General features: G+C 42.8%; 1 protein-coding gene across 2 annotated transcripts in view; it reads left to right on the forward strand.

The window, feature by feature from the left end:
• The first annotated feature begins 29 nt into the window (after nucleotides 1–29).
• st3gal5 (ST3 beta-galactoside alpha-2,3-sialyltransferase 5) overlaps nucleotides 30–26,065 on the forward strand; it is a 33,719-nt gene continuing 7,683 nt past the window's right edge. The window contains exons 1-2 of one of the 2 annotated variants that reach the window (XM_080502296.1): nucleotides 30–134; nucleotides 22,741–22,841. Coding sequence is in view for 1 of the 2 variants with exons in the window: in XM_080502295.1 (XP_080358421.1) it covers nucleotides 23,543–23,544 (2 nt within the window). In the remaining variant the exon portion in view is untranslated. Of the gene's footprint in view, nucleotides 135–22,740; nucleotides 22,842–23,445; nucleotides 23,545–26,065 lie in introns of those variants that run through there. The other variant, XM_080502295.1, reaches the window with a different exon arrangement.

The following is a 26,065-nucleotide window of genomic DNA, read 5'->3' on the forward strand; positions in this document are numbered from 1 at the left end:
GGCCTCTGATTGGTCAGTCTCTTTGAGGAGGCTGAAGATGGGGGTCCTCCGGAGAGCTACGCAGACATCGAACTGAGGCTTTTTCTCAGACTTGAAAGGAGGCTTCGAGGAGGACCGCGTCTCTCCATGAGAAAGTAAGTAACGGACTCCACACATGATGGAAGAGACGGGCTGCTTTTCAGGAGAGGAGTGAGTGGGGAAAAAAAAAACGAAAAAAAACCCGGCTGCTTGGTGCGGGAGCGGACCGCTCGGTTTAACGGTCACCGCCTGCTGCTCCTCTGAAATCTGAACACACGGAGCGAGCAGCCGATGGCGTGGTGCATTATTAAAGCGCGGTTTCACTTACATTTACCCGGATTAACTGCACCGTCTTAATGTCTTTTACATAGGTATGTATTGAAATATTCATAGGTATAGCACTGTGAGTGTGAAGCACACAAAGTGTGTTTGTCACATGTTCTGGACGTTAAAGTTCAATGTCTATTTTTGTTCATTTGGGGACTTAATGTGAGTGTCCATCCTGTGTCAGTTTGGATAGGTGACTGTAGTTATTTAAATCAGACAGTAGGAGGCAGTGTGGCAGAACAGTGACTCATCCAGCTGCCGTCACGGACTTCCAAGAGATGTCGGTGGGGAATCAAAAATGGCGGTGTTGCGGGCGCCGCCATACTTATTTACCGGTCGCCGCCATTTTGAAAATATGCGTACCGGAAGTGACGTTTACTGAAGCGACATACAGGAAGTGACGTATCAGACCCCGCGGAACGTCGGGAATTACGTTTTCGGAGGCCCACCCACCGGAAGTGACGTAGGAGGACCCACTCGCCGGAAAAAAAACTGTGCGCCGCGCTTCAAACGCACATTTGTTCCCATTGCGTTGTTTTCTTCACACGTGTACTCGAAGCTCAACAGAGTAAAGGATTGTCTTCTGCTCAGGTAAATAATTGCATTTTTTTCTATGTGTAAAGTATCAGCCTGCACTAATAAGAACGAAATGGTAGGTGGAGTTATACCAGTATTTAGAGACTATGTTTATACTCGCACTGGAAGACCGTAGCCAGATCACGCTTCACAACCTTCCATGAGGGAACAGACATGTTCATCTATCCCCAACTGTGTCAGTCTGTCCACATATCTCTGCTGCTTTATTTCTCCATCCAGACAACTCACAGTTTACTGTGTGCCTTCACTTATCACTCCTGCTAACTGCAGTTTCATCACAACATTTAGTTGCGTTTACGTCCTAAATGGCTGAATTTTGTCACGTGGGTGAAAAGCCTCAAAACGGTGTGCATCAGCCTGCACTAATAAGTAGGACATGGTTGATAGGTGTCATTATATCAGTATTAGTGAGAGGAAGAGTCGTTGTATAGTTATGTTGGGAGCAATTCAAGTAAGATCAGCTCAAAGTTTATGTTGCTCTTTTTTTATCTTTGTTCCATGTGTTGATTTATTTAGACCCGTACTGGTATTTTTTATTATACTGCATTACTGGATTTTTACAACCTGACTGGGATTTCTGTGTTATCAGTGCATCCAAATTAGAGAAAGTTTAATGGTTGTGAGGGAGATCGAATATCTTATATATAACATACTGCAATGAATCACTTGGATGCTTGTCAGTTTGCAATCATCAATGAGAGATCAGTACATTTGAACAAATACTAATGATTCTGATTTAAATATTTTTTCAGATGCAGTGTTCAATCAGAATGTCACGTCATCGTAGCACCGAATGCGTGGGCATGGAGCATTCATATGCACACCCAACAATGCACACAGCATCTGTGCTGACCACGGATCCAGAGACCGTAAAGGAATTGAGTGTCGCATGTCTGCATGCAGAACACTCCTATGACTCATCAATCAAGTTTGAGATTTTTTATGTAACATAAGCTCAGTTTGTTTATTTTTATTCATCTGTATTGCAACAGATCTTCGAGATGCTGAAAGAGATCGAGGAGGTCACGGATATCAAGAAGGGGGACCTGAGACTCATCGATTACATTTTTGATGTTATGCTTCCAGAATTAAGATGATCAATCGAATGGAGGACATCATAGAAGTAGTGGTCAATATTTTGTGTCTTTTGAAACCTATCTGCATGCACCTTGTCGATCTTTTTCAGATCATCATCAACATCCTGATGGCTGAAGGTCACACAAGGCTTCAAGCAGAGGTCATCATAGCCAGTGGGAGAAAGTTCTAACAAGCTCCTGTGGTCTGTGCTCTCATTCTCCCTGCCGGATGTCTAACAATATCGTGGTTTGAAGTCTCCTGTCCCAATTTTCAGAGTGTATCTTTTATCTATCTGTCTGTCCTCTCCTCTATCCTCTCACCCCAACCGACCAGCAGAATGCCGCCACCTCTGAGTCTGGTTTCTGCAAAGATTTCTTCCTGTTAGAGGGACTTTTTCCCTTTCCACAGTCGCTCACGCTTGCTCATGTGGATTTGTTTGGTTTTGTCTTTAAAGGTGCTTGTAAAATATAATAAAGAACAATGACGTGATTCATGGATGGTTTTATTCTTTTAAAGTTGTCAGAGGTACTTTTTGAAGGTTTGTCATGGACATTTACTCTGAAGTAACTACAGTTACTCTCCATTCTTGTAGTTAGTTTTGCTTAATGCACCACACATTGTCACTGCATGAATGAAGAAGGCAGATCAGTTTAGTAGCTGAACTCTACAGATGTGGTTCCAGCTGCAGTGTCTTGCTGAAATAGGTCCAGAGAGATATTGAATATGGAATATGATGGGGGGGGGGGGGGATTCTCCCTCTTCAATCCACTTGGCTCTGGACCTTATAAATACTCTGAGCTTTATTCACATATCTACCTGGATGTTCCTCCAGTGTTCTTGTGTTTCTTCAAACTGAACATGATCCATGAAACCGTGACGTAACAAGCAGTGACGTCAGTTGTCCTTTTAAATATGGCGGCGACCACAAACACGCATGGCGGCGGCCAAAAACAAGTATGTCGACAACCACAAACGAGTATGTCAGCGGCCGTACACCGCCATTTTTATACCGCACTGGCGAGGTTTCAAGTCTGGAGGAGCGCGGTTGCATTGCGGATCATGTTCTCTTGCCTCCCACCGACAGTGACGCTGTAATTGTGCGTCGGAACAAAACATATTGCATGTAGTACTGCCTCCCACCAACAGTGGCGCTGGGGTGGTGATTCGGATCAAAATGGCCGAACAAGATGGCGGCGACTTCTGGGGAACAAACTCTCGCGTGGCTTCTTCAGTCTACCTGTGGAGCTACGTGAAAACCGGAGTTCAACACTGCATGACTCAGTCATTTCCACTGTTTTACAGGTTTGTAGAGTGTTTAAACACGTGAACTGTATATATATCTTAAGAAGGTGAATGAATGTTCGGAGTGTATTAGTGGCGATCGTGTGTGATGAATGTATATGAGTTTGTTGTACAAGTCTTTCCCGCGTTCAGCTCGAGCAAAATGGCGGTGTACTAGTTGAATCTCTATTGTTGGCTCCCAGACATGCCCTCGTGTGTTGAGCTTATGTAATCAGTTACAGTGATTTACCCACTTGGTCATAGTGAAATGTCAATGTGAAATATTGTTGTGAATATGCTATTCAAATGCAGAGATTGTGTATGGATTTGAAAGTCGTCATTGTTGCAACAAGTGCGAGAGTATTGTTTGGTTTATTGATTTTGTGTTCACTTATTAAAAGTCTACCTGTGGAGCTACGTGAAAACCGGAGTTCAAATTAAATACGAGGTCCAAACAGTCCAGAATGTGTTTCTACACACAGTTTACCAAGGTTTGAATGAGAAGCATGAAGACATAAGAAGAGAGTTAAAGCCCTTGCTCTCCGACCCGGCAGTCACAGATGAAATCCTTCTCAGGCAAATCACGAAAACTACAAATGAGGAGAGCGAAAGAAAGAGACGATTGGGGCGTGCCACTCGCCCAAAAATAGCTTCAGCCCAAACCAGTGAAGTGAGTATCAGCGAGGTTAACAAAATTAAACCCAATCCTGAAACTAAGGCCCAAGATGGACTGATTCACCAACTGAGTGCTCAAGTACAGGCTCTTACCCAAGCCGTAAATGCCCTCCAGACAAACGATAAGGGAGAAGAGGAAAAACTAACGGGGGGACCAAGAGCCCAATGTGCTTGTCAATGTCCTGAGAGACCACGACGACCACTAAGGAAAGAAAAGATGTATGGCTGCCCCAGCTGTGTTGCTAATAACTGCACCAAATGCACCCACTGTTTTATTTGTGGAGAGGAAGGAAATCGTGCGTTGGGATGCCTAAAGAGACCAAGGCAGCAGGGAAACGTGACTCGGTCTCAGCAGCGGGACATCCTGTGACCGGCAATAATACTGAGTCCCAACAAAACACCACTGTACCTACACAGGCAAATTATGTCAATATATCTGTATCCCAGCGAGTAGCTTATAGGACAAAAATGCCTGTTAAAATGCAACCTTAATGGTTACGCTGTCCCAGTCTTGCTAGACTCTGGTGCTCAGGTTAGCATTATTGACCGCAGTTGGAAACAGAAGTTCTTGCCCCAGCAGGAAGTACACCCTCTTACTGAGCTTTTAGGAGACAGAGCACTTGATCTTACTGCAGCCAATGGTGAACCTATTCCAAACGATGGTTGGACGGAACTGACTTTCAACTTACCTGACAATGACAATCCAAATCTCACCATCTGCGTGCCTTTCCTAGTCAGCAGTGTGAGCCTACCCAGACCAATATTAGGCTTTAATGTAATACAGGAGCTGATCCTAGGACAGGAGGGAGGAATGCAAGTTGTTACTGTTATTGCTAAGTTATTGAAAGATGCCATGCACATTGAAAGTGAACAAGCTGAAGCCATTGTTAACTTTGTACAAACTCAGGAGCCCACTTGTAACCACACACAGCTTCGAGTTGGACGGCAGGGGATGGTTATTCACCCCGGCACAGTCACCCACCTTAAGTGTAAGATCCCGAGTGATTTCATCTTACCTGTGGCATTATTTGAAACCAACAGCATTGAGCCAAAGTTGGAACAACTGGACCTGGGTGATGGCTTGGTTGAGGTCCACCACGCAAAACAGCCATATGTGGAGATCCCAGTAGCAAACCACACTCACCATGACATCATTCTAGACCATTCCATTGTGCTAGGCAGCATCCAACAAATTGACAAAATAGTGGAGACAGACGAAACAGATGACATAGATGTGAAAAATGTCAACCTATCTGAACACACCAGCAAGTCTCAAAATGACCAGATTAAGCCATCAGTGACTCTATGGCACCCTCAAGTGGATGTGAGCCACCTAAGTGATGAACAACAGGCTGTTGTCAAAGAAATGCTTTACGCAGAATCAAATGCATTTTCGCGTGATGAAGATGACGTAGGGTGTGTCCCAAGTCTCCAAATGGACATAAATCTAAAGGATGATATCCCAGTCCAGAGAGCCTATATATCAATCCCCAGGCAAATATATCAAGAAGTAAAAAATTACATCCAGGATTTGATTGCAAAGAAGTGGGTCGTAAAAGGGTTAGGGTCCCCCTATGCGGCTCCAGTGGTTTGCGTACGGAAGAAAGATGGGACACTAAGACTGTGCATTGACTATAGGCTTCTGAACAAAAAGACAGTACCGGACAGACATCCATTACCACGTATCCAAGACCTCATTGACACCCTTGGGGGTTACAGCTGGTTTTCCATTTTAGATCAGGGAAAAGCGTATCACCAAGGCTTTATTACACCAGGGTCCCGACACATGACAGCATTCATCACCCCATGGGGATTGTATGAGTGGGTGCGAATTCCCTTTGGTTTGTCTAATGCTCCTGCTGCATTTCAGAGAAGCATGGAAGAGATACTCCACTCTCTGCGAGACGAGTGTTGCATACCATACTTGGATGATGTTCTCTGTTATGCTAAAACATTTGAAGAACATGTTGAAGCATTAAGACGTATCCTGAGGGCACTTCAGAAATATGGTGTAAAACTCAGACCAACAAAGTGTGAATTCTTCAAAAAAGAGGTTCGTTATGTTGGAAGGCTAGTCTCAGCTGAAGGTGTTCGGATCGACCCCAAGGATCTAGAGGCCATCCGTGTCCTGAAAGATAAAACCCCCAACACAGTGGGAGAAGTTCACAAACTCCTGGGTTTTCTCAGCTACTATCGCACCTACATACAAGATTTCTCCAAGATTGCCAAGCCTATGTATGAGTTACTGCAAGCAAAATCATCCACCACTGCGCCACCTCAGCCAAAGAAAAAAGAGATGAAAGGCACACAGATGGCATCCAAAACCCCAATACAGTGGACTGATGAGCATCGAAAAACCCTAGATCAGCTCATACATGCTTTGTCCAACCCACCGGTGCTTGCCTATCCTAACTTTGAGCTCCCTTTTGTGTTACACACTGATGCCTCTGAGAAAGGACTCGGTGCGGTACTCTATCAGCGCCAGGAAGGGAAGCTACGAGTTATTGCATATGGGTCCAGAACACTAACAGCTGCAGAACGGGGTTATCACCTGCATTCAGGGAAACTTGAATTTCTTGCTTTGAAATGGGCAGTCTGTGAAAAGTTCAGAGACTATCTTTTCTATGCACCACACTTTACAGTGTATACGGATAATAATCCGTTGACATATGTGATGAGTACAGCCAAACTAAATGCTGTTGGTCATAGATGGGTAGGTGAACTGGCTGATTTTCGCTTTGAAATCAAATACAGACCAGGCAAAGCAAATATAGATGCTGACACATTGTCCAGGCTACCATTGGACATTAACACATTTGCTGATTCATGTACCATGGAGCTGTCCAGAGACACCATTCAGACTATTTGGGATGGAAGCAGAGCTGCTAAGTTGAAAGAAGTTGCTTATGTTGCTGCTTTGGATCTTTCACAGAATAGTCCGGTGTCCCTGGTACCAAGCCCACTCCCTACCATAAGCTATGATGAGCTTGTGAACTCCCAGCGGAATGATCCAACTATCGGCCAAGTTATTAGACTAAAGGAGACAACTGACACACTAACCCGTGACATGAGGAACAAAGTGAGTGGGCCATCAAGAAAACTTCTGTATGACTGGGATAAACTACACTTTAAAACAGGCCTGCTCTACAGGAAGACGAGTCAAAGGTCTCAATTGGTCTTACCGGAATGTTATCGACCTATGGCCCTGAAACTCCTTCACAATGATATGGGTCATGTAGGAACGGAAAAAGTCTTAACCCTGGTCAGAGACAGATTTTACTGGCCGTACATGAAACGAGATGTTGAGGCTTATGTGTTGAGAATGTGCCCCTGTATCAAAAGTAAGAAACCTGCTTCACATGTCAGAGCACCCATGGGAAGCATTTCAACAAATTCTCCTCTGGAGCTTGTGTCGACTGACTACCTCCACTTGGAGGCGAGCAAAGGGGGTTTTGAATACATTTTGGTCGTTGTCGATCATTTTACAAGATTTGCCCGGGCCTATGCAACCAAAAATAAGTCGGGAAAGACAGCTGCAGAAAAACTGTATGACGACTTCATCCCACGATTTGGTTATCCAGGCAAATGACATCATGACCAAGGGAGAGAATTTGAAAACGAACTTTTCAAAACCCTGCAACAACTCAAAGTGGGTCATTCTCGCACAACGCCATACCATCCTCAGAGCAATCCAGCCGAAAGGTTCAACCGCACCTTGCTCCAAATGCTGAGAACCCTGGGAGCAAAGGAGAAAGAAAGATGGAGAGAGCACCTGCCACATGTCCTTCATGCATATAATTGCACTCGACATGAAGCAACCGGAATGTCTCCCTTCTATCTGATGTATGGTCGCCATCCACGGCTGCCAGTGGATATGATATTTGGACTGGCCACAGATGAAGAGCCAAATTCTCCCAGAGGCTATGCAGAAAAATGGGCTGCAAGGATGAAAGAGGCCTACAGAATCGCATCTGAGAACAGTCTGCAGTCAAGTTCTCGGGGGGAAAAAGTTCCATGATCGTCACGTGAGGGGTGTGGTCCTTGAACCAGGTGACCGTGTCCTGGTGCGTAATCTAGGTGAAAGAGGTGGCCCGGGAAAATTAAGGTCTTTCTGGGAAGAGACAGTCCATGTAGTAAAGGAGAGAGTTGCTGATGGACCTGTTTACAAGGTTACTGCAGAAGCAGGGGGAAATAGAGTGCGAACATTACACCGTAACCTTCTTCTGCTAGTAAATGACTTACCAGTGGAGTCACCAAAACTGCTTCAGAAAGCACCAGCGGAGAAACAAGGACACCTACACCAGCATCAGCCTGCCTCACCGAGGTGGAAAAACGGTCAAAAGAGAATCAGTAAGCGACATTCAAAACCTGTGAATTCTTCAAGAAACACATCGAGCAGTGGATCTTCAGATTCAGAGGAGGAAAGATTTCACTACTGGTTGAGAATTCCCAACGCAACACAACAGACTGACAGAAGACAGGAAAACAATCACAGTGACGCAACCACTCCCACACTGGAGCAAACTGAACAATGTCATTCCAGTGAAGTAAGCAGAAATGTACCTGTTGCAGCGGACTGGGGTTCTTCAAACATGGTATCAGATGAGGACCAGCAAGAGCAAGACTGTCCACCTGCTAATCCAATAATTTCACCAGATGAGCAGACTCACACAGGTCAGGGTGATGGTGAGAATGGTCAGCCACAGACCAGACGGTCCACTCGGACGAGAATACCAACCCAAATGTTCACATATGAGTCACTGGGTCAGCCTTCGTACCTGCCCGCCTACCGACCATCACCAGATGTTTGCACAGTAGGTGCTTATATGTCACAAGTTCCACCAATGTGGGGAATAGGGACAAGCCCTGCAGCATATCACTTGCCTTATACAGCCTTACCACATCCTCCTTCATACCCCATTCTGCCGTTCACACCAGTCATGAACTATGGCAATCCATTATTTGTGGCTTGAAGTGAAAACAGACACGAACACAGGTATATATGGGTGGAAAAAAAAAATATATATATATTGTAATGTTGTAAAGTTGTAGGTTCTTCAGGTTATAGCATGTATGTGAATTTGATGGTTACATTGAAGAAATGGCCGGAGCCATTTTTTGTTGTCGGGGAGAGTGTGAAGCACACAAAGTGTGTTTGTCACATGTTCTGGAGGTTAAAGTTCAATGTCTGTATTTTTGTTCATTTGGGGACTTAATGTGAGTGTCCATCCTGTGTCAGTTTGGAGAGGTGACTGTAGTTATTTAAATCAGACAGTAGGAGGCAGTGTGGCAGAACAGTGACTCATCCAGCTGCCGTCAGGGACTTCTGGGAGAAACCGTTGGTGGGGAATCCACCGCCGCCATCTTGTTCGGCCATTTTGATCCGAATCACCACCCCAGCGCCACTGTTGGTGGGAGGCAGTACTACATGCAATGTTTTGTTCCGACGCACAATTATAGCGTCACTGTCGGTGGGAGGCAAGAGAACATGATCCGCAATGCAACCGCGCTCCTCCAGACTTGAAACCTCGCCAGTGCGGTATAAAAATGGTGGTGTACGGCCGCTGACATGCTTGTTTGTGGACGCCACCAAACGTGTTTGTGGACGCCGCCATTATTGCTCAGGGTCAGCGCCATACTACTCTCAAAACGCAAACCTCGCCACTGCGGTATCACAATGGTGGCTTATGGGCGCCGACATACTCGTTTGTGGTTGTCGACATACTTGTTTTTGGCTGCCGCCATGCGTGTTTGTGGTCGCCGCCATATTTAAAAGGACAAGTGACGTCACTGCTTCAGTTCCGTCACGGTTTCATGGATCATGTTCAGTTTGAAGAAGCACAAGAACACTGGAGGAACATCCAGTAGATATTATGTGAACAAAGCTCAGAGTGTTTATGAGGTCCAGAGCCAAGTGGATTGAAGAGGGAGAATCCCCCCCCCCCCATCATATTCCATATTCAATATCTCTCTGAACCTATTTCAGCAAGACACTGCAGCTGGAACTACATCTGTAGAGTTCAGCTACTAAACTGATCTGCCTGCTTCATTCATGCAGTGACAATGTGTGGTGCATTAAACAAAACTAACTACAAGAATGGAGAGTAACTGTAGTTACTTCAGAGTAAATATCCATGACAAACCTTCAAAAAGTACCTCTGACAACTTTAAAAGAATAAAACCATCCATGAATCATGTCATTGTTCTTTATTATATTTACAAGCACTTTTAAAGAGAAAACCCAACAAATCCACATGAGCAAGCGTGAGCGACTGTGGAAAGGAAAAACTCCCCCAACAGGGAGAAACCTTTGCAGAAACCAGACTCAGAGGTGGCGGCATTCTGCTGGCCGTTTGGGGTGAGAGGATAGAGGAGAGGACAGACAGATATATAAAAGATACACTCTGAAAATCGGGACAGGAGACTTCAAACCACGATATTGTTAGACATCCGGCAGGGAGGATGAGAGCACAGACCACAGGAGCTTGTTAAAACTTTCTCCCACTGGCTATGATGACCTCTGCTTGAAGCCTAGTGTGACCTTCAGCCATCAGGATGTTGATGATGATCTGAAAAAGATCGACAAGGTGCATGCAGATAGGTTTCAAAAGACACAAAATATTGACCACTATGATGTCCTCCATTCGATTGATCGTCTTACTTCTGGAAGCATAACATCAAAAATGTAATCGATGAGTCTCAGGTCCCCCTTCTGGATTTCCGTGACCTCCTCGATCTCTTTCAGCATCTCGAAGATCTGTTGCAATACAGATGAATAAAAATAAACAAATTGAGCTTATGTTGCATAAAAAATCTCAAACTTGATTGATGAGGTTTTTTATCACCCGCTGGTCACTGAATGGCAACGTCCTCAGTTTGAGGTGCTGCTTCAGGGCAAGTGAAGCTGATGGCATCTTCCAGAGGTATAGCCTATTTGAACGGACCCTCAACTGCATCAGATCATCATGTAAGGTCTGAAGGCAAACAGCAAATTGAGAAGAGAGAACATATATTAGCACAAGAGAATAAAATCACTAACAGCACAGTTTGTTTTACTCACCTTGATCTGCTCTCTAGAAAAGACAGTCAGGATTCCTCCCCTTTCGACAGCCTCAATGATCCTGCAGATAAAAACATGTTGTGAAAACCCATAAAATGAAGCACAAACTGCGACTTTGACACTTTGATTAAAGTCCAAACTATGGGATTAAATTTTTTTCCTGTTCTTTAACAAAAGAAATCTGCCAACTGTTGAATCAGCTGACATTTTGCTTTCACAACATGATCATAAAACAACTGTTATATTCAATACAAAAGAGTGCAAGCTAAATATGTCAGCCAGGTGTCTCAGTCATTTCTGCCATACAACATACATCGAGTGAACTACTGAACCAACTATTGTAGTACCTTGTGCTCTCTTTTTGGCTGTTGCATCCGCAGCTGAATGATGCGCTGGATAAATTAGTGGATTTTCCGGCACAATCGACATGCAGCCAGCCTCTGCAAATTGTGCACTCCACCCATTCCAGAATATGAACAAATGGATATAAAATCCTGCAAAACAAAACACTAGTTCCAAAAAATTATTTTTATAATTGTTTTTGTTTACATCTTAAAAATAACAGAAAGACTTGATTAAAAAAAAATTCAACTATATGAATGGATGAAAAGGAGAGAAGAACAATCTTATAGTTATACTCTAACATCATTTCACTTGACAGGGGCTCAAGAACCAGATGGATCAGGTGTGATCTTCATATCAGTGATTATGTAGGAGGACGGCTGATTTTGTTAGTGACACGCAAAGCCAACTATGCTGAGCAGAGTCCGGGTCCATGTTGGCAGCCTGAGTGACGAGGCTGAAGGAATCAGAAGGTCCATTTGTCACTTCTTTGAATTTCAACAAACAGCTTTTCGACCAACCTCCTTCCTGTGCTCCTGGACTTCTGGAAGATGCAGAACTGCATCATGTCAGCCATGCACTCACGTTGGCTGGTTGTGGCCTTCTTTGCCATGGTTGCCTGAACAAGTTGGTTCGAACTATTACATCCATGTTTATCCGACATACACGTAACAAAAACCATAATGCTCTTCTGCATTTATAGAATATATCATGTCAAAAGTTCTGTTCATAGTATTTTAGTTTCTAAAGTCTCATTTGTGTGTTAACTAACCGCAGTGTCGTGGTCCAGCTTTCTCTTCAGCCTGAAGACTGGAGAATGTTGCCCTTCGAGAAGCTTTTTGCTTTCATTTGTCCAATGAGCAAATACCTTCCCGTAACTGAAAAGATGTTACATGAAAAAACAAAATAAAGACATTGCAAAGTACATTTATTTACTCATTTCCAAGGTTTTCATTTTAATATCCTATTTTACAGACATACTAGACAGACATGTGAGTCAAGTCCAAAATTGCATGGTGTCCTACACGGACTTATTCAATAAAGAGTAAAAAAAAAAAAGAGTGTGAGAAAATAAAGCCAAGGCCTTGAGAAGTTGTCAGAAACTGTTTTTAATCATTCTATTGGATTCTGATAGGGCAAGATCCCTCAAAGCATGCATGTAGAAGCATACCTGTTTAATGCCCAGTTCTCCAGGAGCAGCAGGCACCACCACTTCCGTAAAAGTGGCATGTCATACTGAAATCATAAGTAGCAATCAACCTTAGTGTACAACACAAAATGCAAGCTTTAATATGCAAATTACGTGGAGAAATATACTTACCACTGTATAGTCATATTGTGCATCCAAGGAGATGTATAAAGTGGACTGTAACAAAAAAACAGAAATTAAATACTTTTACATTCATTTAAAGAAACATTTTATGAAACAACAAACTTGTGACCTACCATCAATATGAACACACCACAGTCCCGTCCAAAGGTTTGCCTCGGGTAATCCTGAATAGAGAAAAGCAAAAATTTAAATCATTCCTTTTCCACATACAATAATTGCGTATTTTACTTCCCAAGTTAAATATGAGTACCTTCAAATCCTTGCCAGTTTTCTCAGTCCAGGTGCCCGACACAATCTTTGCAGCCATATTCCTGTAAATTGTGATAACATAAAAACACAAATGAGTCAATAATCCAACAGTCCATAAAAATAGGAATGTGCGCCACACACATGCAAACGTCACCTGAAAGCGACCAAACAACATGCAAACGTCACCTGAACGCGACCAAACAACATGCAAACATCACCTGAACGCGACCAAACAACATGCAAACGTCACTTGAACGCGACCAAACAACATGCAAACGTCACCTGAACGCGACCAAACAACATGCAAACGTCACTTGAACGCGACCAAACAACATGCAAACGTCACCTGAACGCAACCAAACAACATGCAAACGTCACCAGAATGTGACCAAATCACATGCAAAGGTCATCAGAATGCTCTCTTTTCATTGTGGATGGGTGACCTCAAGAGCGGTTTGTACTGCTGGCCTGTAAATCCTGTCTCGCTTTGCGAGTAAAGAGAGTCCAGAAAGAAGAGCTCTTTCTGAGCTGGCCTGATGACCTATAGCCAAGGAACATCAGCATAATGATACAGTGATTCACAGTGCATTTGAGGAGAAAGTGCCCCAAAACGCAAGTTGAGCCTCAATGGAAAAGTGAATATTTGAGAAAGCGAAAATGAACACACACAACAGAAATTATATTTTGCCTTTTGCCCGACAAAATATTTACTTTAGTTAGAACAAACAACATAGCAAATATGGCACTCATACCCAAACATGGAAACAGTGACTTACACACAGCTGGAAATGACCAGGTATCCACAGAGGGATAAAAATGGTGTCTTTCTGATGAGCGTCAATCTGTCAAAGGACAAAAATGGCATATTTCAGATTAATGTGTGAATGTGAAGTATAACATCGAAAATGCACAAAGAATACTTACGGGTAGAGTTGACATGGGATCATTATTACAGGGTGGTAGCCAGGTGGGAGGGGTATACAGATCCACTATGTAGATATTCTTGCCCTGAGCCCCCTTAAGAAAAAAAAAAAAAAATATATATATATATATATATATATATATATGCAGAGAAAATGCATCACAACAGACAGTAACAAGAAAACGCTATTACACTATTTCTCCATGTGGGATGAATAAAGTGTTATGTTAAAATTCATACAGATTCACAATGAACTCAATAACTGGACACAGTACCTTAGAATGAGCAATCTTCTCTATTAACTCCATGCAAGCATTTCCAATCTAAAAAACAAAAAAAGTTGTGAATAGTTGGAAAACAACACGCATGCTGTCATAATTTAAACATGTTGTTTAATTAACTCACAGTGGCCTCCATATCTCGCAAAAGGCCCAGGGTCAGGAAGTCGGATCGTGTCAGGCAAGTTTTTGATGTCTTCACTATCAACTCATTGCCTGGTCGTTTTGTGTCCAATACATACTTCAGCTGGGAAAATAAACAACCAAAAAACAACAATTAAAATCCATTAAAAGGTTTACATTCATGACCCTCCTCACACACGTATAAAAAAACTAAAATTAGAACAAAATTTCACCACTTGTTCTTGACCAGCATGCAAGGAAAACGACCAGGAAGAGCGTTGAGCTTCCACAGAAGCCAGGTTTGTGGTGCTCGCACAGTGAAATCCGCAGCCGATTCCTTCACTTGAACATTTCGGTCGCTCTTGTTCTGATGTGGCTTATAAAGATAAGGAGAAAGGAAACTGAAATGAAAAAACCTTTACTTCATTTTATATAGCTTAGTCCAGACTAAGATACAGACATACCTGCATCAGGGAAGTCCCAATCGGTCTGTGTGCGTTGGGGTGGAGATGAATGTGCGGAGATGCTGGCACTGCAGTCAGAAAAGCTTCGGTCACTGCAACTGTCGTCAGACCAGTTCCTGTTACCTTTAGTATAGTGGGACACAATATATATGCATACATTTTGATCATAGCCTTAGTAAGAGGACAATCAATGTTGCTGTTAAATTTAATAATACTTTGTTTTACCTATGAAGGCGTGGCCCAAGCCTGACCGAGCGACATTGTCCAGCCGGCGCACCCCTTTGAAGTGGCGACTCAGCAGTACTTCATTTTGATAGTTGTTCCTGTGCTCTATCATGTTGCGCATGAGGAAAATATGTGCAGATGGCCCCATGTTGTTCAGACAATAATTGTTGTTCCTGAAAAATGCAAAAAGCTGCTCAGCAGCCTGGCTGTTTAGCGTCGGATCAAGCTCCGGAACAAGTTCGATCCTTCGCAGAACATCTTGAGGGTCCTTTGTATTTCCCTGATGAAACTTGTCATAAAGGACATAGTGTTGGCTGGATCCGGTCATGGGGTGGCCATTTGGCTCTGCGTGTTCAAGTTTCTTAAGTAGCCAAGGGAGAGAAACTTTGAAGGAGCCTTTGGCCGCAGCCTCAATATTGTCCTTTGTCGACTCAGCCAGCCTTCCTTCAAAAGGCTGAAATGGAGGGTTGTCCGGGACTCGCAGGTTAGCATGAGCCACCAAGCCTCGTGCAAAGTCGTACACGCAGACATTTGGTAAATGCTTCCATGACAGCAGGAGGTCTGTAAAATCCCTGGGGCTCTCTGCTCGGAGGTTGAATTTCAAACTGTACACGATTCCGTGTGGGCACATAATGACACACCATCCTCCTATGGAAATGTATATATAAAAATGGAAGAATGTTGAAAACAGTCTCACATTGATGTATTTATCTAGAAAACAAAACACAACAGGAATTTCTACACTTACCAGAAGCACCCCAAATGGATTGAAAGACCTTGTCATAGGTCTGCCTGCTCATCATCTCCCCTCGCAGTCGATTAACAAGGTCCAGACGGGATCCGTTTGAGTCCAAGTTGCAGGCAATACACAGCTTTCGGACAACAGATACCTGGATGAGAATAGATGTTGCAAAAATTAATTTTACACACAACAACAAATAGTGTAACTCTATTGGATCACATTGATGTTAATCAAAAACAAAATTTTGACGAGTGATAGTACCCTTTGTTTCATCAGCTGATCTGTGAGGTGGTCCTCAGCCAAGTCTGCAAGCTGGGCTTTACCAGGACAGGACTTCATTCGCATTTTTTCGAACTCCGTATTAAGAACAGTCCCACTTTGCGAGTGTCTCTTCCAATCCAAGGTGCCCAGTAGTCATATGTTGGTTTGACAACAAATGGGTTCTGCGAGGGGGCTTCATGAAAGGAACACATGCATTAAAATGACATTTATTCAAAATAAGAACACAGAATGCAACTGATTACCTACTATATTTCAAAATTCAATACTCACTCTCAAAAAATCCTCGGCTGATCATGTGCAGATTAACAGATTCCCAGAATGCCTCAATGCTGTGCTCTCCAATGAAGTCATCACTTGGTTGTTGCACTTCACTCACTGAAATTATCATAAACAAGACAAAATTAAAAAACCCTACATCTGGAGTAATTATGCTACTGTACATCGCTTTTATTTGACAAATACCTCATTAGTCTTATTAAATTACTTGTATAGATGGAACTGTAAGAGACATACCCTCAAAACTAAATACTCCTTTTCTGTGGCGATCCATCACCACAACAGGAGGATAGAAGCCACAGCGTATGCAAGAGTATTTGTACTGTGTGTTGCAAAGTGCTTCAAAGTGGCAGTATCCATGAAGAATTCTGCCGGTACTGGGAAACTTTGTTTCATCCAAGGTTTCCAGACAACTGATCACCCTTGAAACAGTCATGTGTTTCTATGGTGAGAAGGAAATAATATTTGGATTTCAAATACACCAAAAAGGATCAAGTTGTTCAAAATGCAGTCAAAAATAGAAACACTACACAGCACAAGCCAAAGAAACTGCAGTATAGACAAACAAAACAGACATTATTTTTAGGGCCGAGCGACAATTTTGTGAACAATGACAAATAAAGTATGAATATTTATGGAAAATGAGCAGAGCATTTGTATCATTTCATAGAAACATTGTTTACACATACCTGGAGGTTCTGCCTCAAATACAGACAGAAACGCAGAGTTAGGATTAGATGGTCATTGAAATTGTGCAGACCATCTCTCCACTCCTGGTAGCGGTACCTCATGCTGCACTTTGGACACTTCCGATTGTAAGTTGAGACATCTGAAATGGAGATGAATACAAGATATTAACACATAAAAAAAGCTGTATGCTGAGGAAAAAAACCCAAACATGTATAACTTACCTTGGATTACACCACCCATGCCAATAATTCTGGCTTTGTTTGTGATTCGGATGGCCTCCTCCAAATCAGGATTTCCAGGACACATCTTGCATGTTCTTTCAGCTGGGAACAAGTGATGTAGGTAGTCTGTGTTGGCTCTGGAAAATTTGACCTCCTCGGGAAGAGTGGTTGGGATCTTCTTGTTCTCATGAACATATCTCACACATCTTTCAATCTCTTCACTGTGGGGGTGAGCTGCAGAATGAGTTGCTACAGGTGCCGCTGTTGAGGTTATCAAAGGAGACCTAAAAAGTTCTCTGCGGGTCTGAAAAAGGTGCCACTTTGCAATGTTCTTGTGTGGACATGATAGACGGGCCTTTATACATGGGCAATGCCATGTGTTATTCTTAATGCTATAAGTCACCATGACTCTGCCCAAAGTGCTATGACGAGACAATCTTGGTTCATTAACTGAGAAACACATCTTAGTTTTTGAACTATAAAAATCAAGCATCATGCACAATGGGACATGTGCTTCCTCGGCTTCCCTTTGCCTCTTCTTGCACAATGCTGCCTTGGGCTCACTAAAAAAACCTGTTTTTCAGCATTTCATCAAGGACCTCGGGTTGAAGTGGTTCATCAGTTGCAGTTTTGGAGCAGTAATCAATGGAACGTATGTGGTCACATGTACTGTCAGAACGGCCACTTCGTAAAGCAAGCAAGTGATACTGCCGACAGTCCTCCACTTCACATTTGGTCACTTGTTGCAGGCCCAATGTTTTCCTTTGCACATGGACAGGGAGACTGAAGACATGCAAGTTCTTTTTTACAGCATACAAACCATGTTCTTTATCAATCAGTATGCTTTTGTGGTGGTGTGCTGCTGTGATGTCTTTCGGTCCCCCATGTTTTCTCTGAATATGCAACTTCATATTCTTTTTGTAAATGTTAATGGGGCAGTAAGGACATTTTATGCGCAACTTTTTTTGTTGTTTCACAGTTTTTGCTTTCTGCGTGAGAACTGCCGGAGTTCAACACTGCATGACTCAGTCATTTCCACTGTTTTACAGAGTCCACAGATCGGACCTGTAACAGTATTTTGGGGGCTCGTCCGGGATCAATGACATAGCCATCAGGAGAGTCGTTGATCCATAATCTACTGAACCTGAAGGCCAGCTGACCAATCCATGTGGCACATCACTGAAGCAAGGAGCCAGAAGATCCAGGTCATCTGACTGCTGTCAGAGTGAGGGAGTCTCAGCGCCAGGGCATCAGGTGATCACCACAATGGGAGACAACGAGTGGAAGAAGCTGGTATGGAAGATCAGACGGGGACTGTTCAGCCTGATCCCGATGGATTTCTCCATTTTGGAGCAATTAAAGCGTCCACTTTTCTGCTGAAACTTCTAATTATTTGAATTAATCAGCCTTGTTTTCGTCCCTGTTCTCTAAGGAATATGTTTTTTTGTGTGCTGAGGAGACCTCAGTTAAAAAAAACCTAATAAAACTGTGATCCGTCCCCATAACGCTGTACTTTAATTCTAACATCTTGCATGAATAGGTCTCCCATTTTTTATAGTACATTTTTTTCAACATGTTGACAAAAACAAAGCAGAAGCCAACGAAACAGATTCCTTCATTCCGGATATTGTTTGTGCTTCACTTACAGATGTGGTCGATCCTTTTACGCAGGAGGATTTTAGTCTGTGGGAAGCTTTTAGTGCGGATTTTATGCGCCCTAAGCAAATCCATAATTATGTATTTATGGAGAGTTCTACTGCGAGTGCATGCTAAATAATTACATATTGTATATTTCCCGCACATGTGGAGCTTTAAAAAAATGTTTTATTGGGTTTTCCAAACAAGCCAACAGTTACAGAATTATTGTAGTACCTTAAATGGCAGAAACAAAAGCAACAATTAACCAGAGTAGTAGTTTGACATAATTCTTAAAAGCCTATCAAATGAAATCCTGAATCATGATCACTGAATCACCTCCAAAAGTTTATGCAATCTTCCATGGCCTAATATACAGTGGTATAAAAAGTTTGGGCACCCCTGTAAATTTTCATGATTTTCCTTTATAAATCATTGGTTGTTTGTCTCCTATAAGATATATTTAACTGGAATTTTTTATCCAAACACAGTGATATTTGAGAAGTGATATAAAGTTTATATGATTTACAGAAAGTGTGCAAGAATTATTTAAACAAAATGACGCATGTGCATAAATTTAGGCATCACAAAAGAAAAATGACTCAATATTTTGTGTATCCTCCTTTTTCAGAAATAACAGCCTCTAAACGCTTCCTATAGCTTCCAATTAGGGTCTGGATTGTGGTGGAAGGTATTTTGGACCATTCTTCTTTACACATCCTCTCCAGTTCAGTCAGGTTTGATGGTTTCCCAGCATGAACCGCCCGCTTTAAATCACACCATACATTTTCAATAATATTCAGGTCTGGGGACTGAGATGGCCGTTCCAGAACGTTCTACTTGTTCCTCTGCATGAACGCCTTAGTAGATTTTGAGCAGTGTTTAGGATCATTGTCTTGTTGAAAGATCCAGCCCCGGCACAACTTCAACTTTAGCCCCGTTTCCACCGCACAAAAAGCACCTGCCTAGACCGGTCTAAACCGCTCCGGGTCCCGTGTCACGACAGGAATGCGGTCTAAACTGCTCCAGACCACTCCAAAGGCGACCGCTCCAAAGGCGACTGCTTTTCCGCTCCCCTTCCGTTGGGGTGCCGGGGACCATGGAACGGGTCTGAGTTTGAGGAGCCGTCTGCTGATTGGTCAGTGATTTACTACACGCCCTCAATATTTTAATGTGCCGGCTGAATCCTCTGCTGTCAGTGTGGTCAGCTGTGCACTGGTTGTTTTTATTTTCATTTTCTTTTCTTTGCTGCTCAACTTTAATGTTTGTTGTGAAAGAGCGACTTGAGGCAGGGGGAGACCGGGGCTCGGGACTTTGCATCGCGTTGGAGTTGTCTGTTTGCAGCATAGCACTCGCCGTGGCGTGGATGCGCGTCCGGGACACCGGAGTCTGGAGCTTTCGTCTCCGGCGCTGACCGCGCTCTGGCAGCTCCGCTTTCCAGAGGCGGTCAGCGTTCTGTTCAGCCGCGGTCAGTGGCGCTTTATCGTGGGGACAGACCGCGGAAGCGATGAAAAGGAGCTCGGAGCTCGGCGCTTCCGTGTTCCGGTGCTGAGCTGCCGGACCGCGATCAGCGCCGGAGTGGAGAGCCTCCTGCGTTTGAGCAGAAAGCTCAGACTCCCGTGTCTGTGCCTCAGCCAACCGGGGGGAACGCTCCGGCCACTTACCCCGCACCTGAGCGCTCGAGTGCGGGGCGTGTCGCCTCAAGTCGCCGGCAGGTGGCCGGAGCGTCCGCTCTCTCACAACAAACAAGGAAGTTGCGCTGCGGCTCTCCGCTGCAAAAAATGACTGCTGCAAAAAGTAACTTTTTTTTTTTCCCCCTGCAAAAAATAACAGTGCAAAGTGGAGAATTTAAACAACAACAGAGGATTCATAAGATCTACATCTGATGACTGTCTTTTCTGTTATAATGTCACATTTCTGCGGAGCTCATAAGCCCCGCCCACTTTTCACGCTCCTCTCAGCAGTGGGGACGCGACCCAAAATTTCGGTTGGGGTCTCTATTCCGTACTGCTCCGTACCGCTCCGCTCCGTCCCGGCACTTGTGTGCGGTGGGACCGGGGCTTAAGTTACTGGACATTGTTCTCCAGAATCTGCTGATATTGAGAGGAATCCATGCGCCCCTCAACTTTAACAAGATTCCCAGTCTCTGCACTGGCTACACAGCCCCACAGCATGATGGAACCACCACCACCTTTTACTGTAGGCAGCAAGTTCTTTTCTTGGAATGCTGTGTTCTTTTTCCGCCATGCAGAACGCCCCTGGTTATGCCCAAATACCTCTATTTTGGTTTCATCAGTCCACAGCACCTTATTCCAAAATGAAGCTGGCTTGTCCAAATGTGCTTCAGCAGACCTCAAGCGAGCCCGTTTGTGGTGTGTGCAGAGAAAAGGCTTTTTCCGCATTACTCTTCCATCACTCCTTGTGTAAAGTGCACTGAATAGTTGAACGATGCACAGTGACACCATCTGCAGCAAGTTGATGTTGCAGGTCTTTGGAGCTGCTCTGTGGGTCGACTGTGATGTTCTCACCATCCTGCCCTCTGTTTATCTGACATTTGGTCTGCCACTCCGGGCCTTAACTAGAACTGTGCCTGTGGTCTTCCACTTCCTCACAATGTTCCTCACAGTTGAAACTGAGAGCTTCAATCTCTGAGAGAGCTTTCTATATGCTTCCCCTAAACCATGATGTTGAACAATCATTGTTTTCAGCTCATTTGAGACTTGTTTTGAGGCTCCCATGTTGCCACTCTTCAGAGAAGATGCAAAGAGGAGAAACACTTACAATTGGCCTCCTTAAATACCCTTTCTCATGACTGGACTGGTGTATGGAGGTCAAGGGTCACTGAGGTTACCGAACCAATTTTGAGTTCCAATAATTAGTGCTAAAGGTATTAAACTCAATAAGATATAAGGGTGCCTACATTTATGCACATGCCTAATTTTGTTTAAATAATTCTTGCACACTTTCTGTAAATCATATAAACTTTATTTCACTTCTCAAATATCACTGTGTTTGTCTCCTATAAGATATATTTAACTGGAACTTTTTATCCAAACAACCAATGATTTATAAAGGAAAATCATGAAAATTTACAGGGGTGCCCAAACTTTTTCATACCACTGTATATCTGGAGATTTCGACAAAATCCTTGCAGTAGTTTTGATATCATCCTGCTGACAGTCATACAAACAGTTAAATATATGCTGATGATTTTATTCTGTCCTTGGCAGACACAATAGTATAATAAAAGTGATATAGAAGCATATGAACACACGATCATTGTGGGATATTTGGCATTCAGGTGAAATTTCAAGACGAACCTGAACTTTCACTGGTGATCTTAATGTGATCTGTATAGTTTTCAATGCAGATGTCCAACTTTTCAACGTTTCAGTGCTTTTTGCACAACTTTCCGTTGTCTAACAAGGAGCTTGACAAAAAAGTAGGTGTTTGATCTGCAAATCCACCAATAAATGTCCCGGTTCTCTTTAATTTGGTGTTTAAACGGTCCTCCTCATCAAGCTGTTCACATTGTTGGGACCAGGATCACACCGAACCACTGATCAACAGTACATGATCAATGCAAATGATCAAACAGGAAGTTCTCAGAAGTGGCTGCTGAGCTGAGAGTGTCACAGAGTGTCATCAGCAGGTGGAACAGAGATACTGAGAGACTGGTGGAGGCACACAAAGATGTAGAGGACGTCCTTTGTCCATGTCGTCTACTACATCTTCTTTTGGGTTTAACAGCAGTTTGCATCCATAAAGTTGCATCATGCCATCTGCTGGTTCTATCTATCTACATTGTTCCTCACCGCTCTCGTCGTCCCTGATGACTGTTTCCCTCTCTTATCAGCAGCTTTTTCATCCCTGTTGACTGTTTCCCTTCTTTTTCTTCTTTGTTCCCACCGCTCAAAAAAAAGAAGAAGAAAGAAAGAAAGCCCCTTTTCATTCCAGACTGATGACGGCTTCATCGTGAACTACTTCTCTGTGGACCCAGATGCTGAAAGCTTCTCAACTCCAGGTGAGAGGCTCCAAGTGTCACTTCAGACCCAGTAGCCTGCGGTGGTGTTTCGGTCAGGGCCCCCCCCCCACACACACACACACGCACACATTATGTCTTACAGTAAATACGCAATCCGAATCCAATGTCAGGCCACTACTGTGCATCACCACTATACATGACAGCTGATCGACAACTCATCAACATCATTGGGAACAGCTGCTGGAGACTGTGGTTCAGTGCAGTGGTGACCATCTCTACTGACTCATGTTAAGTTGTGACCGGGGTTCGAGCCCCGCCCCCTCAGTGACGTGTCAGGACCCTTTTCACCTTCACGTGGACCCCCGGAGCTCCTTCGGGTTTTTTTTTTTGTTTGTTTGTTTGTTTTTTTAAACAGTCTGGTTCAACATAGGACCTAAAGCAGAGTCGGTCACTAGATAACTGGGAAACCATTTCATCCGCAACAGGGGTCCTTCCAAACGCACCCAGAGGCGCTTCGAGCTGTCCGGTTGCGGAGAGTTTCGACGGATTAAACTCGTTGTTTTCGTCTTTGTGCGCGACATGCTTTCCCCCCGTCACTGTCCACGGTGAGAACGGATCCACAGCCTCGACGTTCAACGTTGAACTAACATTTTTTGGTATTTTTTTATTGGCCATTAACGAGCTGAAGGCGTCGGAACGAATAAACTGGAGCGCAAGTAGGACACCTCAGTGGCCAGGTCATGTAAGTGATCCTACACAAACACTACGGAGGACTTTTCTTTAACTGACCATGCGGGTTTAGTGCAGAGCAAAAGCTTGCCTTGCTAAATTTAATCATACTGCATAATCCTCGTGTGTGTTTGAGATCATAACTGGACTAAAACATTTGCACGGTAGCTAATGTGTGTGGAATTTACTATAACACTTGGTTATTTTTTTTAAATGTATACCTAAACTCTATTTCTCCAAGTATAATCCGTACCAATGAAGACAGATTAATAAATAGAGTAAAATTATGGGTTGCACTGGTGGAAAGGTCTGCAACCTAAAAAGCTGTTTTAATCTGCTTCACAGCAAGAAAATCTCATTATTTCTGGAGCCATAGAACACATAACCATTGAAAAGTGAATAACACCCCTCAAAAAGTTGTATGAAGTTTTCTATGAATACAAAGTCTGAATTTCTACAGGTTAATAATTAGAATTCAGAATGGGATACATTTTATTAGATTGAATTCTCAGCTTTTGAAAGCAGTTTTCTATTCCAATCCTAACACACGCAGAACAAGGTGAGACCATATTGGAACACAAGATATTATTCTTTTTTTTTTTTTTTACATTCTTCTGGTACTGTGCAAACTGCTGTGAAGTATATTGCATCAGCTGCATTTTGACAGCATTGTTTTCACATTTGTAACATCTACTATGAGCAACACTCTAAACACATTTCACCTGTGTTCCGAAAACGTGGTAAACATATGCAACACGTTAAGCCACACATTTTTTGTTAAGGTGCTGCAGATGTTTACCAACAGGGAGTCCATTTTGGATTTTGGATTTTGGATTTTGCATTCTGCGTGAAAAGCATTAAACACAGTCCTCCTCGGGGTTCAGTCCCAGAGGTCTGGAATTTGGCCAGTACAGTGTATACAACGGGCCTCTGTGATGAAAACATATTAAGAAATGTTACTGTCAATTCTACTGTCAAACGGTGTGGTCACAGATGATGGTTCGCCATGAAACAGGAAGTGATGTGTAGCTGATGTGCGCCACTTTCCAACATGCATGGATGTGCAAGGACCTATTCAGTCTTCCTTGCAGCATTAATTGTTTTGTTTAGTATGTATTTAGTTTGACCATCTTTTATGCCTTTTGTTTTGTGCGTGTGTGTGTGTTTTAAGCATTTTCTTTATCTGTTGTAACTGTTTCTGATGGCTTTAACTGTGGTTTTGATTAAACCATCCAAGTTGAATTATGCACTATTTTCCCCTGGGTCACTCCTTTATTTCGATGTAATTAGGGGATCATCTGCTCCAGCAGAAGCTCCTCAAAACAGCAGAGTGACGTTTCAATTCCAGGCAGGTTTCAGCAACTATGCGAACAGACACTCATCGTCCTTGATGGTTACAGGAGTGACTAACACTCACACTGGACTCAATCATTCCTTACTCGATATCACAGACCATGATGATTTGAAGTAAAAAAAAAAAAAAATCACTACACTGAACACTATTCAGACAGTGTTAGACAATGACATTGATCTGGACAACTTTTTTTTTTGTGTGTCACATCAATGAAAATAGTAATCTTTACACCCAAGAACAATAGAACAGAAATACAACATTAACACAGAGAATGCTTTTATCAATAATCCATATTAATAGCAGAAGCATGTCCGCCAACTTCCAAAACATCAAACACTTTTTAAGTCAGCTAAAAAAAAAAAAGCCCTTCAATATTATTGCTGTATCTGAAGCCTGGTTACACAGTGATCAGGGCATGGACTTTAACATGGGTGGTTCACAGAAACGGAGAAAACAAGAGTGGGGGTGGGGTTGCCTTGTTTGTAGAGAGAAACCTTGAATTCACTGTGGTGGAAAAAAATGTCAGTAGTGGCGGACAATGTTTTGGAATGTATAACTATAGAAATAATTCTGAAGAAAAGGGGGAAAAAAATGTGTGACCACCTTCCAGCTTTTACTATTTATAACAGCAACCACAGAAATACTAAGGTGGACAATAATTATCATGGCGGACGAGTCAGAACTGAAGAATCCTTGAATAAACTGAAAAATGAATTGTAGTAATATAACTAAACATGTTGAAAACATGTTGACAATACTTGTGATTTTTGAGAATATTCAAGTTATTATGCAATAAACACTGTCCTGTTATAAACTGTGGAGATAAAGGAAAATATATTTAAGAAATGCAGGTAAAAAGAAAAACATTATATATAGAATTTTATAAGTATAGAACCAAAGAGGCTCAATAAATATAAGTGATATAAAAACCAGTTAACTAATATTATAAGAACATATAAACAAGAATGTTATAATAAATTACATGATCAAGACCAAAACTGGCTGATAAAATTACTCCTCCGCTATCATATCATAGTGATTAGGTGTTAATAGTTTCTCAAAGCCACTGACTAACAGCAAGTTATAGAAATGGTTAATATAAAAATGTTAATATAATGTGTTGATCCAGTGGCGTTTAAAACCATTCAAATATTGTACAAAGCAAAGAATTCCTTAATAC

Source organism: Blennius ocellaris (genome assembly GCF_963422515.1).
Source record: "Blennius ocellaris genome assembly, chromosome: 9".
In the NCBI taxonomy this organism is placed as follows: Eukaryota; Metazoa; Chordata; class Actinopteri; order Blenniiformes; family Blenniidae; genus Blennius; species Blennius ocellaris.